The 14,074-nt window shown below is 39.5% G+C and overlaps 1 protein-coding gene across 1 annotated transcript in view; it reads left to right on the top strand.

Annotated features, from left to right (window-relative positions):
- The window catches only part of me1 (malic enzyme 1, NADP(+)-dependent, cytosolic), a 73,871-nt gene that overhangs the window by 39,679 nt on the left and 20,118 nt on the right, over positions 1-14,074 (top strand). The window contains exon 4 of the mRNA XM_070835759.1: positions 12,254-12,329. Within this exon, the coding sequence (XP_070691860.1) occupies positions 12,254-12,329 (76 nt within the window). The remainder of the gene's footprint in view (positions 1-12,253; positions 12,330-14,074) is intronic.

Raw genomic sequence — 14,074 nt, 5'->3', positions numbered from 1 at the left:
CAGCAAAAACTGGGTCTGAAACTGGGTCAGCCTCATGTTGACATGAGACACTCCTCACTGATGATAAGAGTTAAGTCAACAGATCACACATTAATCACCGTCCAACTGCACCACTTATATATCTGCACTTAGATAAGACTGTAAATTATATGAGGCCTACAGTATCTGACACTAATATCTCTTAGCGGCTCGGCTTTTTATTTGCCAGTTCAGAACTACCCCAATGGATGTGGTAAGAGAGCACTAAAAGTTAATTTCTCTTTGTTTTGACAGCTCCATCAGCTCTCAGCTCAGCTTTGGCTGTGAACACTTGTAGTCCTGTCAGGCATTTGGCCCGAGGTTAGACAGTGAAAACTTGAAGAGCTCCATCTGCACTTATGGGCTGTGTGCGAAGGCTCCCAAACTGTAAACATTTTCATCATCATTTCATTCACTCACACACACATAATTTCAGAGCTATTTAAGACAGGGAGACACGTGCCGGCCTGTGACATTGATTTGAACACTGAAATAATGCACCTTATCTGACGTGCATGATAGAACAGTACACTCAAAATCATTGTTATGTATTTGACTTGCTTTTTGCTTTGCCATTCTTCACCACAGCATAAAGAAGCGACGCATGTGCCTGTTAAACCCTTTTGTGTTTGAAAAGTTAAAGTTGCCGAATATTAACTGCTAATCCATTATGATATCTATAGGCTTTGTAATAAATCACCGTGAGTAATCAAAATCCACTGTGCAGTGAGACTAAAACACACAATAGGCTGTTTGGCACGACTTCAGAAGTTAAGACGTGCTTATATTTCAGTGTTTAGCACATTTGGTGCTCCAGCGAATCTGCTGCATAGTTTGTTCCATCTGCAAATTGAAACCTGTTCAAACAATAACAATACGAAAACCTATTTGATCCCAGCCTATGTATTGTTATAACATTACATATAAATATGCATGACAAATGTGATTTATGTAGAGCATAAGAGGTTTGGCAGAGCACACTGAGATTTTAAGACGTCTGAAACCTTCCTGCTGTTTTACAGTGTTCATATTGTACGAGGCACAGAGAGTATGCAGGGTTTCAGTGTCACTTTGCAGGAAATGTGACCATTAATGAACACAATAGTTCTTTGGGTAAATTGACCCTCTGGTTATTGTGGGTGATCTCACCTTGGGAGGACTGGTTTTGGTGCTGACGTAGACTAACTCTCCAGCACTCTGTCTGACCTCTGACCACTCTACGGGAATGGGACTTGACCCCCGGTGACTTTCCTTTTTCACTCTGTTAGATCATTTATTACGTGAGACTTGCCCCTGGCCCCCTGAACATTCACTTTGGTTTAGGCCTCAGCATGACATCACTGAGAGCTGCATCTCCAGTTTCCTTGTTAGTGGAAAAATGTCACCATAATGCAACTGACATGTAAATAAAAAGAATGAAAAATGAATGACAGATGGTAAAACTAAAAAAAAAAACTGTATTCTAAATACTAGATACTTGTAGAATTAATTAATCTTTTTCAAGTGAATAACTGTTAATGAATAATAATGAACCTTGTAATGATCACATTATTTTTAATGGAAAGGGACTAATTATAATGTAAGTGTAGTATACTGTGTGGATGTAAAAGCTCATCACTCCCCATAAGGAAGCTCGAAACTCAGCTCAGAAAAGGATGGGGAGGAATGATATTTTTCTAGATTAATTATTTCCTCATCTCACCTGCTGTACCAAATACCAAAACCTGCTCTAGGTTTGGGTATGACAAGACCTTTTTCCATATTTATTACATGGCTGTGTTGAATACTGGATTCTGATTCGTCAATTACTGCATTCTACGGCGGTCTGTTATTTCTGTGCAGCAGACTGTTGCCATGTATAACAGACAGTTTCTGTAGGTGCAGTTTTTATAGCAAAACGAGGCATTTATCCAGGTTAATGGATTACTTGAGTATCCCAGATAATTACAAAATATTAATACAAATATGAAGGTCTGCTGGACAGTAAGAAGGCTGCAAGATGCTCCAGCAAGACTTCACATTTGTATTGATAATAAATTAGTAAAAACTAAATTACAATTGATTTTACGGACTGCCTGTGTTTAGCCTCTCACTAGTGTCATATAGATATGAATGATCTCCACAGCTATAAGTCATGAAGAATTGGAAACTTAAAGCATTTCTGCATCTGTTTTACAGTGGACAGTAGTAGCTTGTCTGCCATCACCCAGTGCATGCTTAAAATTGAGTCCACATTTTTCTGTGAATGTCAAAAGGAATACAATGGGCCATAAATCATTGTCATCCATACAGTGCTCATTGATTTTACAGTATTCTCTTAACCTGTCTCCAATTGTCAGTTATCTTTATGTCTGTTTTTCATGACAGGATGACCTATATAAAGGCATATAAAGCCGCTGTTACTAACTCAAAGCAGCATTTGCACATAAGCATGCTACAACAGCTTCTTGTGTCACTGCTGGCCGAGACGGAACCAATTTCTTTTGACTGTGACTTTGCAGGCCACATGAAACGTCATTGGCATGTCCCAAATGTCAGGATGTGTGTGAAAAGGCGTATGAATGGAAAACGTGGTTGCAGAGGGCTGAAGCTCCTCTAATAGCCAGCTGGGTTCATCCGGTCTGTGCCTCTGATTCCTTTAGCAGGACCTTTGTGCTGGACCGGGCCTTTCCCTGCTGTTACTTGCCCCCTGAGTTATGTAAGGCTGGCTGAGAGAGAAGCTGGACATCCAGCTGTCTGGACACTCGACTGCCTCTCCTTCACCCGCACAGCTACAGTAGAAGACAGGGTTTGAAAGCCCAGAAACTCACACTGTCTGGTTGCTATTTTCATCACCTCCAGGTTGGCCTGTGTCAGAGATTCCGTGCTTTCCTATGTTTTGTCTCAGCGTGTCACCCTGAAGTGATGAAAGGCCGATCAGATTGGCTAAAGTGTGTTCATTTTGGCCTAAAATTCTCTAGAGTTTCCCCTCTTCTCCAAGTCTGGAAAAGCTTCACAAAGGAAGATTAGTTGTTTAGTGGAGGCCGGGCTGATTTCAGTGGGCTGCAGTGGAATGAGGTGGGGGTGGTTCACGGTTTTCCAAGGCCAGGAACTGGAACTGGTTCTTGCTTGTGTAAAAAGAGGGGGTGATTCAGGCAATGTGTTGAATACTTGTAATGTAATGGCATCCTGTCAAAGTCTGAGCATGCCATGGAGGGTGGGAGGCAGAAGAAGAAGAGTGCATTGTCTTGGGAGAGTCATACTGTATGGAGAGAGCAGGGTGTGAAGGGAAAGGAAAGAGAGGGGACTGGAAAGAGAATACCTGCCCGTCACGTTTCATTTCCAAGCGATGAGAGCTGTGTGTTGAACAGAGATTACTGGGTACAGTTGCTTCTTGCTGCTAAGACAAATTCCTGGAAGAAATAGACAAAAAAACTGATGGAACAAACACAGGGGACTGAAGGCTTACATGTGCTTAGATAGAGACTGAGAGGTGGATTATGGGCTGGGTAATTGTGTTTGTTGGGCTAAATTATTCATCCACTATCCGGATCCTTTGTCGTTACTATTTATTTCTTTTTGTGTGTGTTTACTGAGCACTTTTTCCTTTTCCCAGATGTCTGTTGCATATTTAGTTTCTTTGACGATCATCTTTTCCATTGCAATTAGTTATTTTTAAAATGGGCAAAGTTTGCGTCAGCTCAGACTGCAGCATGAACATGGTTATTGATTGGCGCTGCCAGACCCCCTGTTCTCACCGAGTTTTCTTCTTCTCCTCTATTGGTTTAGTCAGTTGCTTGGCTGCTTCATGTGCTGCAGAATAAGTACGTTATTTGTGATGCCAACAGCTTCTCTCCTTTGGCTACTCATACTTAATCGCTTTGGAAATGATCAGTATGAAGAAAACCAAGTACAACCTAAGTATTAAAACTGACTTGCTCTCCTGTCATATGGACACTTATAGATAATTTACAGTTTGTGCATAAACTGAAACTCTTTCCATGGAAATCCATTAACATATTAAATACCACTCAGGAAAGGAAGCAAGAAAGTTGAAACCAGCGTTCTCATTTCTTAAATATTGTGCTGTCAGTCCTTTTCTTCAGCTTGTGGTCAGATACCACATCCAGTCATAGAAATTATTCTGTCTCCGTATGAGTGTACTGTATGTCTGTGTGCATGTGTTAGTGTGCTCAGCTGTCTCATTTGATACCAGTCCTCAGAGGACGCTCTGCTCAGTTGATACGATGACAGACAGATGTATGTTAGGCCCAGACCAGTGTCGTTCCAAAGTACTGATAAATTGCCTATTGGCATTCATTACAAATGAAAACATTGAACCAAAACCAAGATACTGGTTATGTCCACGTCATGAAAGATGAAATGTCTGGTTTACCTTGACAGAGATGCAACCAGGACTCCATTCTTGCCAGTAATAAGCTTAACTTTCACATCCCTTTGTGTTTCTGTTTGTCCCTGCTGTGGCTGCTGGGAAACCGAGGTGGAATGAAAGTGTTGGTGATTGTTCTGAATGGTATGAAGGACGTATGCCCAGTGTTGGGGAAGCTACTTTGAAACCGTAGCCCTCATTGGAAGTCATTAGGGCTAGATTTGTGTAAATGGTAGCAAACTACATTACAAGCTACTTAGAAAAAACTCATTATTTTGTGGTGTAATTCATCACATTACAAAATATAAAGGGGTTCTAATACTGGTTCCAGTCTGCAAATACACTGATAAGTGCACTTGAATGTACTAATAAATGAGCACAGAATTACCAAACAGAGTTAGATTATGGTACATGTATTTTTATAGATATTCACCCACTGATGGCAACATCACACCACTCGACATATGTATTCTACATGATCGGGCTGTGTCCTGCTTTAATAATATTCCACACAGTAACAGTGTATTCTATCATTCCCTTTGTGAAACAGCACAACTGAGGGTTACGACATATTTATGTAACTGGCGTTACATCCAAGTAACTTCTATTTCACTGTGTCTCAATACTAAAAAACTAATCTCAGATCTCATTTTTGTCTGAAACTGCACTAAAAGCAGACAGGTTGTTCTGCTGAATTGTAGTAAAGTATCTTCCATCAGTTTCTTTTAATTAATGGAAATGTCTCTTCACATCACAGAATTAGCACAATATATTCATCGGACTTTTTTTTACAATTATACGTCTTGTTTGATGAATTGTAGTTCTGGGCTGATAACGACTGAAACAGCACTACTCGTTTTTTAAAACACAGTTTAAAAATGCAGACACGACTAATTTTTGGAAACAAAAGTTGGCCTATCAAAATCTGTGATTTATTATTGTGGTTTTAACTCTGTCTCTGTTGTTTGAACCCTGAACAAGTGGCGAGTAGATGAGTCCATTATAATGAAATTCTTAATATGAATCTCTTGCAATTGGCAACTGTATGTTTATGTTTCTGTGAAGGCCTGTTGAACTTCCTAGCTTTAATAAAATGATACCTCTAATATTCCAGCAGCTGGTCTGGCCGAAGGATCCAGTGTGTTAATTTTGGAGTGATGTTCTTGTTTGAACCTGTTTTGAAAAGCAATAGATCTCCATGAGGGAGTTCACCCACTGAATAGATGTGTTTTCCCTGTCTATCAAAGGCAGAATGCATCTTCGGTATATCCCTGCTTTTACAAACCACATGTTATAATGTTACTGTTAATGAATTTTGCAGTTTCTGTTTGCAGAGGTGCATCATTTTAAATGCATGTGCAAAGCGTTCTATAGAGGATCTCAGTGCTCTACATGTCATTACTAATTGGGTGTAACACCACTATGACTGACATGGGATTACATCACTGACAGAGCTAAATGTGTCTCACTATCTCTTGTGTGTGAGAGACTGTTGGTGTACAGTTACTGTCATACCCCCATCTGAGAGGCACGCAGCTTCTCATGGCTTGCGTAACCTTTCTTGTTGCGTAACTTTTAAAATACAGCGTGTCAAACAGCTCTCGGTGAATGAAAAAGTAATTAGTAACAGTTTTCTGGGGCCCAGTGACGGCTCCAGCTGGCTGATGGCTCGAACAGGTACAGAGATGGATGATTTGTATCTCTTAGCGCTATTCTGCAGGCAACATCTCTGAACAGTTCATTTTAATGTCTGGTAATACTGTAATTCTGGGCTGAATGTGAACTAAACACTTTCAGTTATTAGATTATGCACACATTGGACAGTTTGGCCTATTATGCATTTACTTAAAAATCTAACAAGAACAGTAAATAAATACTGTAATAGTTTTACTCTGTAGCCTGTTGACAGTTAAATAATTCCATCTGGTAATTACACATTTTCCAGAATACAAAGAAAAAAGCTTCACTATCTGATTAACTTTATATGTTTTGAATAGTATAGAACTGCAAGTTAGTGATCTTAATCTTATAATACGCTTGTTTAGATCTCAAGGGGTAACAAGGTGATTGAACAGAAAATGCAAAAGCTAATTTCTTTGTACATTTCTCCATTCTTCTTTATTCATTGTTTTTTTTCCCCTCTTTCCCTCTAACTTATTTCATCTGTGTCACTACATCATATATCATGCTCTGGATCATGAACAGGAGAATATTACGGAAGAGCAGAAGATTTGCAGTTGAAATGGCTTCGCTAGATGTGTGTTACTGAAAGGAGATGATAACTGAGCATTTCATCAACTTTTCTTAACGCTGTCTGCACCAGCAAAAACATAGGAGAAAACTCAGCAAGGCCAAACTGTCCTCCTTCCTTAGGTATAGTTACTTTTTTGAGAAAGTGCTCATGAGCTGCAGCTGAGCCTAATGCATTGCTACAGTGTCTGTGTGCCTAAGCTCCATAGCTATTACGTAGATTTTTAATGCACAATAAATGCACCTTAATGTCATACACTGTGTTGAAGGGTTACAACTAGATATTGCTTTATGCCAAAAGAGTTGGGAACCACTGGTGCAGCACATGTACTGGACCTGAGACATGATTTTGGTTCCCATAATGCATTTGGTAAGGTGACAAATGGGACGGATGCCTAGAAATGTTTCATATCTAGAAATCTGTTAATACCCTTTGAATAATGTTTTGTTTTCTCAACCATGGAAGCATACTATAAATTCTGGCATGGGGACATGTACTAGGTTTTATATAACCCATTGTTTGCAACTTTGGCTTTACCTCGTGACAATTACATCACACTGTCAATGTGACATTTCAGAAGCTTTTACAAACTCTTATTCAACAGTTTTTCTTTAAGTGAAAAAGTTACTGTACAAAAATAAGATTTGTCTACTTCACTTAGTTGACTTTGCAGAGTCACACTACAAGTTGTTGGCTCCATTCAGCTCCAATTAGACCCTTGAAAACAAATTTAGAAAATCAAGTGGAAAATCCCTTTGTCATATTTTTCTCAGGGGACGCAGACTAACCAAAAAAACCTGTCTGTTATGGCAGATTTGGAACTTAATTAGTTGGAGAAATCTCATAGTGCGTGACTGTGACCTTTAACACTATTTTCACAGTCTTTTCTCAGTGATTTGTGTCCACTGTGTCAGTTGAACCTTATGTGTCTTACTAAGTGAGGGCTTAAGTGAGGGCATCTAGCACAGGGAAGATTAAGGTTATGTAGTAGGGGTGAAGAATGGTCACTGGTAGTGTTTTGTGTGGACACGGGTCAACGATCGGAGCCCAGCTTCCTCATGTGGCTCTTAGAGTGTTTTCGGGTCATAGTGTGGAAAGCAGCTTTTCCTCCTGCCAACCCCCGCAGCCTTCCACAGTCCCTGGGGTATGTTTTGTGTCAGGCTTCAGGTCATCGGTGGTGCTGTTTCAGGCCATCAGGTTGTTTTCTTTACCCTCTCTGTTCTCGCCACACTCTCTTACAGGAGGAGCCAGACATGGCAGCTTCAGTGCATTGCGGCCCTCCTCTCACCTAGAAAAAGAGGCGACTGCTGTTCATCGTGGTTAAATCAGCAGCAGCAGTCAGACACACACATGCATTCACACAAACACAGACACTTTAACTCCATAAGCATCAATATTAAGAAATGAGTGATATGGGATTCCCCAACAGAGGCTTGAGGGAACGTGGAAAGATACTGAACTAATTTAAAACAGAAAAAGATTTGAATAAATAAAAGTATCCAGACATAATAACTCAAAATAATGGATAAAAGGATGAAATAGTTAGATAAAAGTGGATGAATGGTTAAGATTGCCCCCAAAAGTATGGATAAACACTTCAAATAGTTAGAAATAATAAACAATAATGGCTAAAATGGATAACCTAGCTAAAAGTTATGGATTGTCATTGAAATAGTTAACTAAAAATAATGGAAAAAGAGTTGCAATAGTTTAAATCATGTTTAAAATAGCTGAGTGAAGTAATGGTTTGGCTGTGTCCTTAAAGGGCTCTTCTGACAGAGTACCTCTTCTTGTACTTGTGACAAAAAAGGTTTGGAACTGACGTTGTTGGAGATGAAGAAATATCAATTTTTCCCCAAAAAGCAGTCTTTATAGGCTAAATGATGCAGGACATGTTCTGGTTTAGCTTTTATTAGAAATTTTCCTTTAACCCTCTTCCCAGATCCTAACCCTAAACTAGCAGTAACCCCTTCATGCCAAAATGACTTCATTTCATAAAAATGTTCTAACGCCAAATATGTTAAACACATCTCTCTCTTCTTTTCTCTTTTTTGTCTCCCTCTCTGTCAAACACACACACATACACACACACACACACACACACACACACAGCTTTCATATCATGCACATTCACATGACAGCAGCTGTATATTGTCAATGATCCATTCAACAGTTTTTTTTTCATAATTTCAAAATGAAAAGATCATCATTATCTTAACAGACAGTGATGATGGATTTAAAACAGCATGACTCCTGATGTCTTCAGATACTGTAGATTAGCTCCGTACTCCTCTGGTTGCTGTAGATGCCTCATGTGATTTCTTAGAGAGGTCGATTCGTGTGTGTTTGTGTGTGTTATTTCTGACTGTTAAGAGGTGTCAGAGGCACTCCTGCAGCTGTACATCAATGTACTTGCCAGGGTCAAAGGTCATGACCTCTTAAAGTGCAGAGTGGCAGAAAATAAAAATTAGAGGAGGAATAATGTCAAGCGGAACCTGAAATGTTTTTGGTAACCTTCAGGTTGACAGAGATTAGTCATTACTGCCAGCCTGCCTGTCTGCTTTGATCCATCTCATAAAGTTGTTTTCCAACAATCATAATGTGGGGTCGACCTCTCAGCCTCACTGACACTCTTTCCCCAAAATTCCTAATATTGCTGTAGCTGGCAGTGGCTCATGTCTTCTCCTGGTTCAGGTAAACACACACAGCAGGCTGCATGCTCTCCCCTGGTTCCCCTCTCTCACACACATCCAGTGGGTAAAGACAGTCCAGGTCCATACACTCCCTGTGCACACACTTTCTTAAATTCTTTAAATTAGCTACCTATGGTGCTTTACATTTTCATGCAAATATGTGTAAATGTGCAGATGCATGTCATTATATTGCTTAGAAAAGTTGAAAGTTGTTGATGCCAGATGTCTCTGGCCTAGAGACCCTCGTGTGACCTGCAGAGCTCTTTGTACTGGGAGAAATGTGGGTCTTTTTAGAGCTCCAGTCAATCTCTTTAAACCAGTCACGCTCTCTTTCCTCCAGCTTTTTTCTCTTTTTTTTAGGGCTGCAACTAATGAGTATTTTCATTCATCATTTAATCTGGTATTTTTTCAGTCATTCAATTAATCTGACAGTTGATTAAATCTTTGAAAAAAGTGGAAGGTCACATCTTCAAATGTGTTTTTTTTGTTGGACCAGTAAGAATGACATTTAATAGAGAAAAGCAGGAAGTCCACAGAGAATGACGGGAGGATTTGATAACATCAACAACAATAATAAGCATCTATTAAAGAAAGAATTGTGGTGAGCTCATACAGGTAATACCAATATCAATATAAATACCAAACTTCAATTGTTGCAGATGATCTTTCGATGTATTTAACTTGTGGAAAAATCCAGACAACCTCTGCTCAAAATTTTGTTGGAATATTAAGTGGTTTGAGATTATGAAATGAATATAGGGAAAAAACCAATATAGGGGGTAATAAACCTAGAGAACAAAGATTTAATAGGAAAACATTATCTAAATGATCAGTCAGTGAAAATGTCATTCATTTTCAGGGACTTATTGGCAATTGTTAGATTAATTTCTCCTCTGAAGGTTTTCAGGAGGCATGTTTCTTGTTGTCGTGCCAAAATGTCGTCACTCTTATTAGTCTTATAGATATGTTTTGGCCTGTTTCAAGGGGTAGTTTCACTGTTATGCAGTAAATAGTGCAGCCGAAGCTACAAGTTGTTCAGACTCTAACCCTCAGTATACTGTAGTGTCTCTAAATGTCAAAGTAGCTAAAAAGTCACAATCAAGTTCAAAATAGGACCTACAGTGTTTGAACTCAGCCTAATTGATTAAAGATTAGAGGAGACACAGTGTTTACCTTTGGAGAGCAAACACGCAGTGCCCTGGGGCCTCTGATGGCAGTTGCCATGTGTGAGCGCCTCTGGCATTTAACAAGAGTCATGTAGCCATAGCTTTGGCCATGTGTCCATAAGCTGCACACAAATACCTCTACTCACAAAGGTTTTTGTTCCCCAAAAGTGAGGATTTCTTTGTGAAAAACAAATTGTTTGAGTGTGCCTAAGTTGTTTAAAGCTATGTTGTGTTTCTTATTCTTCAAATTTTCAGATTCAGCTGCTGAAATTGAACGTCTCCTAAAAGTGTATTTAAGACGCTGCCTGATGTGTAGCCTACATGTGGGATTTCCACTTTCCATTTTGGCTCTACGCATGGTGATATCAGTCATCTTTAGTCCAAACTGAACTACCTCAACACCTATTTGATGGATTGCCATGAAGGTTTGCAGACATTTATGGTGCCCAGATGATGAAGGCTGACTTTTGTGACCTCCGGACTTTTGCTCTGGTGTCACCATGAGGTTGACGTTTGCAATTTTGACCGAAAAAGAGCAAGAACTACTGGATGGATTGCCATGAAATTTGGTAGCGATATTCGTGTCACCCTCAGAATAAACTGGCATGACTTTGGTGGATCGCTCACTTTTCATCTAGCGACATCATCAAGTCAAAACTGTATTTTCTCCACAGCTAGTTTATGAAAAACTAATGACACTCCCATCAGCTGAACTTATGCTTAGTAGAAGTTATTTAGCAAATTCTAACATGGTATTAAGCTAAAGTAAGATGGCTAAGACAGCAAACATTACTTGTTAAACATCAGCATGTTATCATTGTCACTATAAGCATGTTAGCATACTGAAGCTAGCATTGAGCCCAGAACACAACTCGAAGTACAGCTTCACAGAGACACTAGCATGACTGTAGACTGCTGTCATTACTCGATTTAAGTGGAAACCCATGCTTTAAGTGCCCCCCACCTCATCCCTGAGACTTTTTATATGACACTTTTATGTATTTCTTTTCCTCACGCTACATTTTATGCTTACTTTTGATGTGTCATACTGTCTGAGTTTGACATCTCTCCACTGTTTTCTTCCCCAATCATTGACCTGAGGGGTGTTTTTACTCTATGAGAAGATTCTTACATAAAGGGATGTTTTCACTGTCACTGGCACATGGAGGAGGTGTTGCCCCTTTACTATAACCAGATGGCTGTGTTGGGTAGGAAAGGCCCTACAGATGGACCCCACGCATAGAGATGATCTCCTTGTCCTGGAGGGAAGAACCTTGATGCCAGGGAGTGAGGAGAAGAAAGAGGAAGGGTTGTAGAAGGGGGTGATACTAAGATGAATTAATATTTAGGGAGCCTCAAGGGTCCTAAGCAAACTCCCTGCAGAGGCCCTGGGCTCAACATCAAAATCCCAGGTGCCATCAGTGTTCAATGAAGCCTTGGTCAGACGAAAGAAAGGCAGAAAATAAATAGCAGCTTAACTTCAAACAGCCTCTGAGGCACTTAAGAACTTCTCATCTAAGATTTGTAGGGAAAACAGTTTTAAGTACAAAGTGCTCATGAGTTATTTGAGTTCATGTTTTGCCATTTTTATTGCCAATGTTATTTTAGTGACATTTTGCCATACATCCTGACACGAAACTTTGGGATTGAGAAATTGGAAGACAGTTGACCACAGTGCCCTGTAATGCCTTCTGAATATGTAAAAAATGTGGTCTGATTCTTAATCTATTGTTGTATTTGTTGTTCTCTGTTCTAGGGGGCTGTTCATCACTATTCATGACCATGGCCACATTTCTACACTGCTCCAGAACTGGCCAGAAAAGGATGTCAGGGTAAGTAATTTCATTCAAAAAGTGGCATGAACTCTTTGATAATACTCGTGTTGTTCTAGCGCCTCCATGTTACAGACCCCTTGGAAACTACTGGAAACTGTTCTGGATAGTAAAGCAGAACATAATTTATGTGTGCAAACATGCAAACAGATTTTTGGTTCTCATTGTCAGTAAATCCAAAGACAAGACCAAAACCAACTGATATAAACCAGTGTAGCACAAAAGTATCCTAGTAAACCAACCCAAAGTAATTTTTTGCAGAAGGAAATAGCAAAAAAGAACTGTACAATACAATGGAGTTACACTCCCAGAAGAGATTGTCTGAACTAGGTTCAGAACTTTATTGTAAGTTAAGTTAAGTAAAAGCAGATTGTTGTGTATTATCATAACAGTGAGATGGGAAATGGGAATTTACTGTAATATAATCCTAAATAGACACAATAAAAGAGTTGCATTGTTGTTTGGTTATTTTTTATTTAAGTTTTGTTTGAAATATGATCAACATTTAAAACCTTTGAAGATTCTTTTTGAACTATCAGGGATGACTTTACCTGTTACATTGTGAAATGATGGTGGTGGAAAGTTGGACTTTTATATCATTATTATAAAAAAGCAATCTTTCTATTACTTAAAGGTCACGCATCTCATACCAGGCTGTCACAAAATAGTTAATGTGGTAAATCCAGTGAATAATTAGGGATCTGTGGATGATTTTGGTATTTGTTCTCTTGACCTGCTGTACTGGCCAATTTCCCAAAAACCTGAAATATTCCTTTAATCTTCTGTCTAGTGCAACTATGTGCAAGTCATAATCTAGACATACTTAGAATGACGAAACCAGTAGGCATTCTTGGCATGTCAAATATACCTGCAGCCTCAGCCACCTGCTCACAGCTGTCAACAGCATGGCATTTACCTCGGCGCTGACATGCCGCCTCTCATTGTCAGGGTGGTCTTATCATAAACTCACCTAATATGTCCTACTGTTAACATTTCCATAGAGAGAGAGCAAACAGTCATTAAAAAAGTTAAACATTCAGTGCACTTTTTATTATCTTTCCAACATAAATACGTGTGAAGAAACACTTAAACAATGAGAAAAGACAAGCTCTCTCTTGTCATTCTGCTCCATCTTTAAGTAAATGAGTGTGAAAACACTCTTGGCCCCTTCCGTGATTTAAGAAGTGGGGCTTTTGAACATGTCACCTCCTTGAGCTCGCTGACAGACCTGCCCACTGGCTGTCCGCAATCCTCGTTATGTCGCTAACACTGGCTACGGTAAAACTAAGATGTCAAAACTACGAGCAAGCATGCTTTATGTTGTTTTGCTATTTATTTGGCAGGCTAGCCTGTTTAACTTGGCGTTAACGTGTTGTGCAGCTCATGTGGACGGTGCCTGCTCAGGCTTGTGGAAACTGACCAATCAGAGCAGACTGTACTTTTCTGAGGCTTTAAGGAGACAAGAGCTAAAACAGAGCGCTTGGAAAGAGATTGATATGAAAATGAGCATAATATGTCTCCTTTAAACCTGTTAGATTGTGGGAGGAATAAGGCTATAAAAAGTTTTAATGCCAGAGTTATCTGCGTCACACCAATGGTGGAAAAAGAAAAACGCTCAGAATTAGGAACATTTCAAATTAAACACTTCTGTTGGTGATATTAAGTGTTACACAATTGATTTGTTTCATGCTGTGGAATCAGCCCAGAGGAACGTATTTATTGCTTAATAAGTAAAGTGACTGGTG

This window comes from Pempheris klunzingeri, chromosome 8 (assembly GCF_042242105.1).
Source record: "Pempheris klunzingeri isolate RE-2024b chromosome 8, fPemKlu1.hap1, whole genome shotgun sequence".
NCBI classification, from domain to species: domain Eukaryota; kingdom Metazoa; phylum Chordata; class Actinopteri; order Acropomatiformes; family Pempheridae; genus Pempheris; species Pempheris klunzingeri.
The sequence above is the reverse complement of the archived record's forward strand: the minus strand, read 5'-3'. Positions and strand labels throughout refer to the sequence as shown.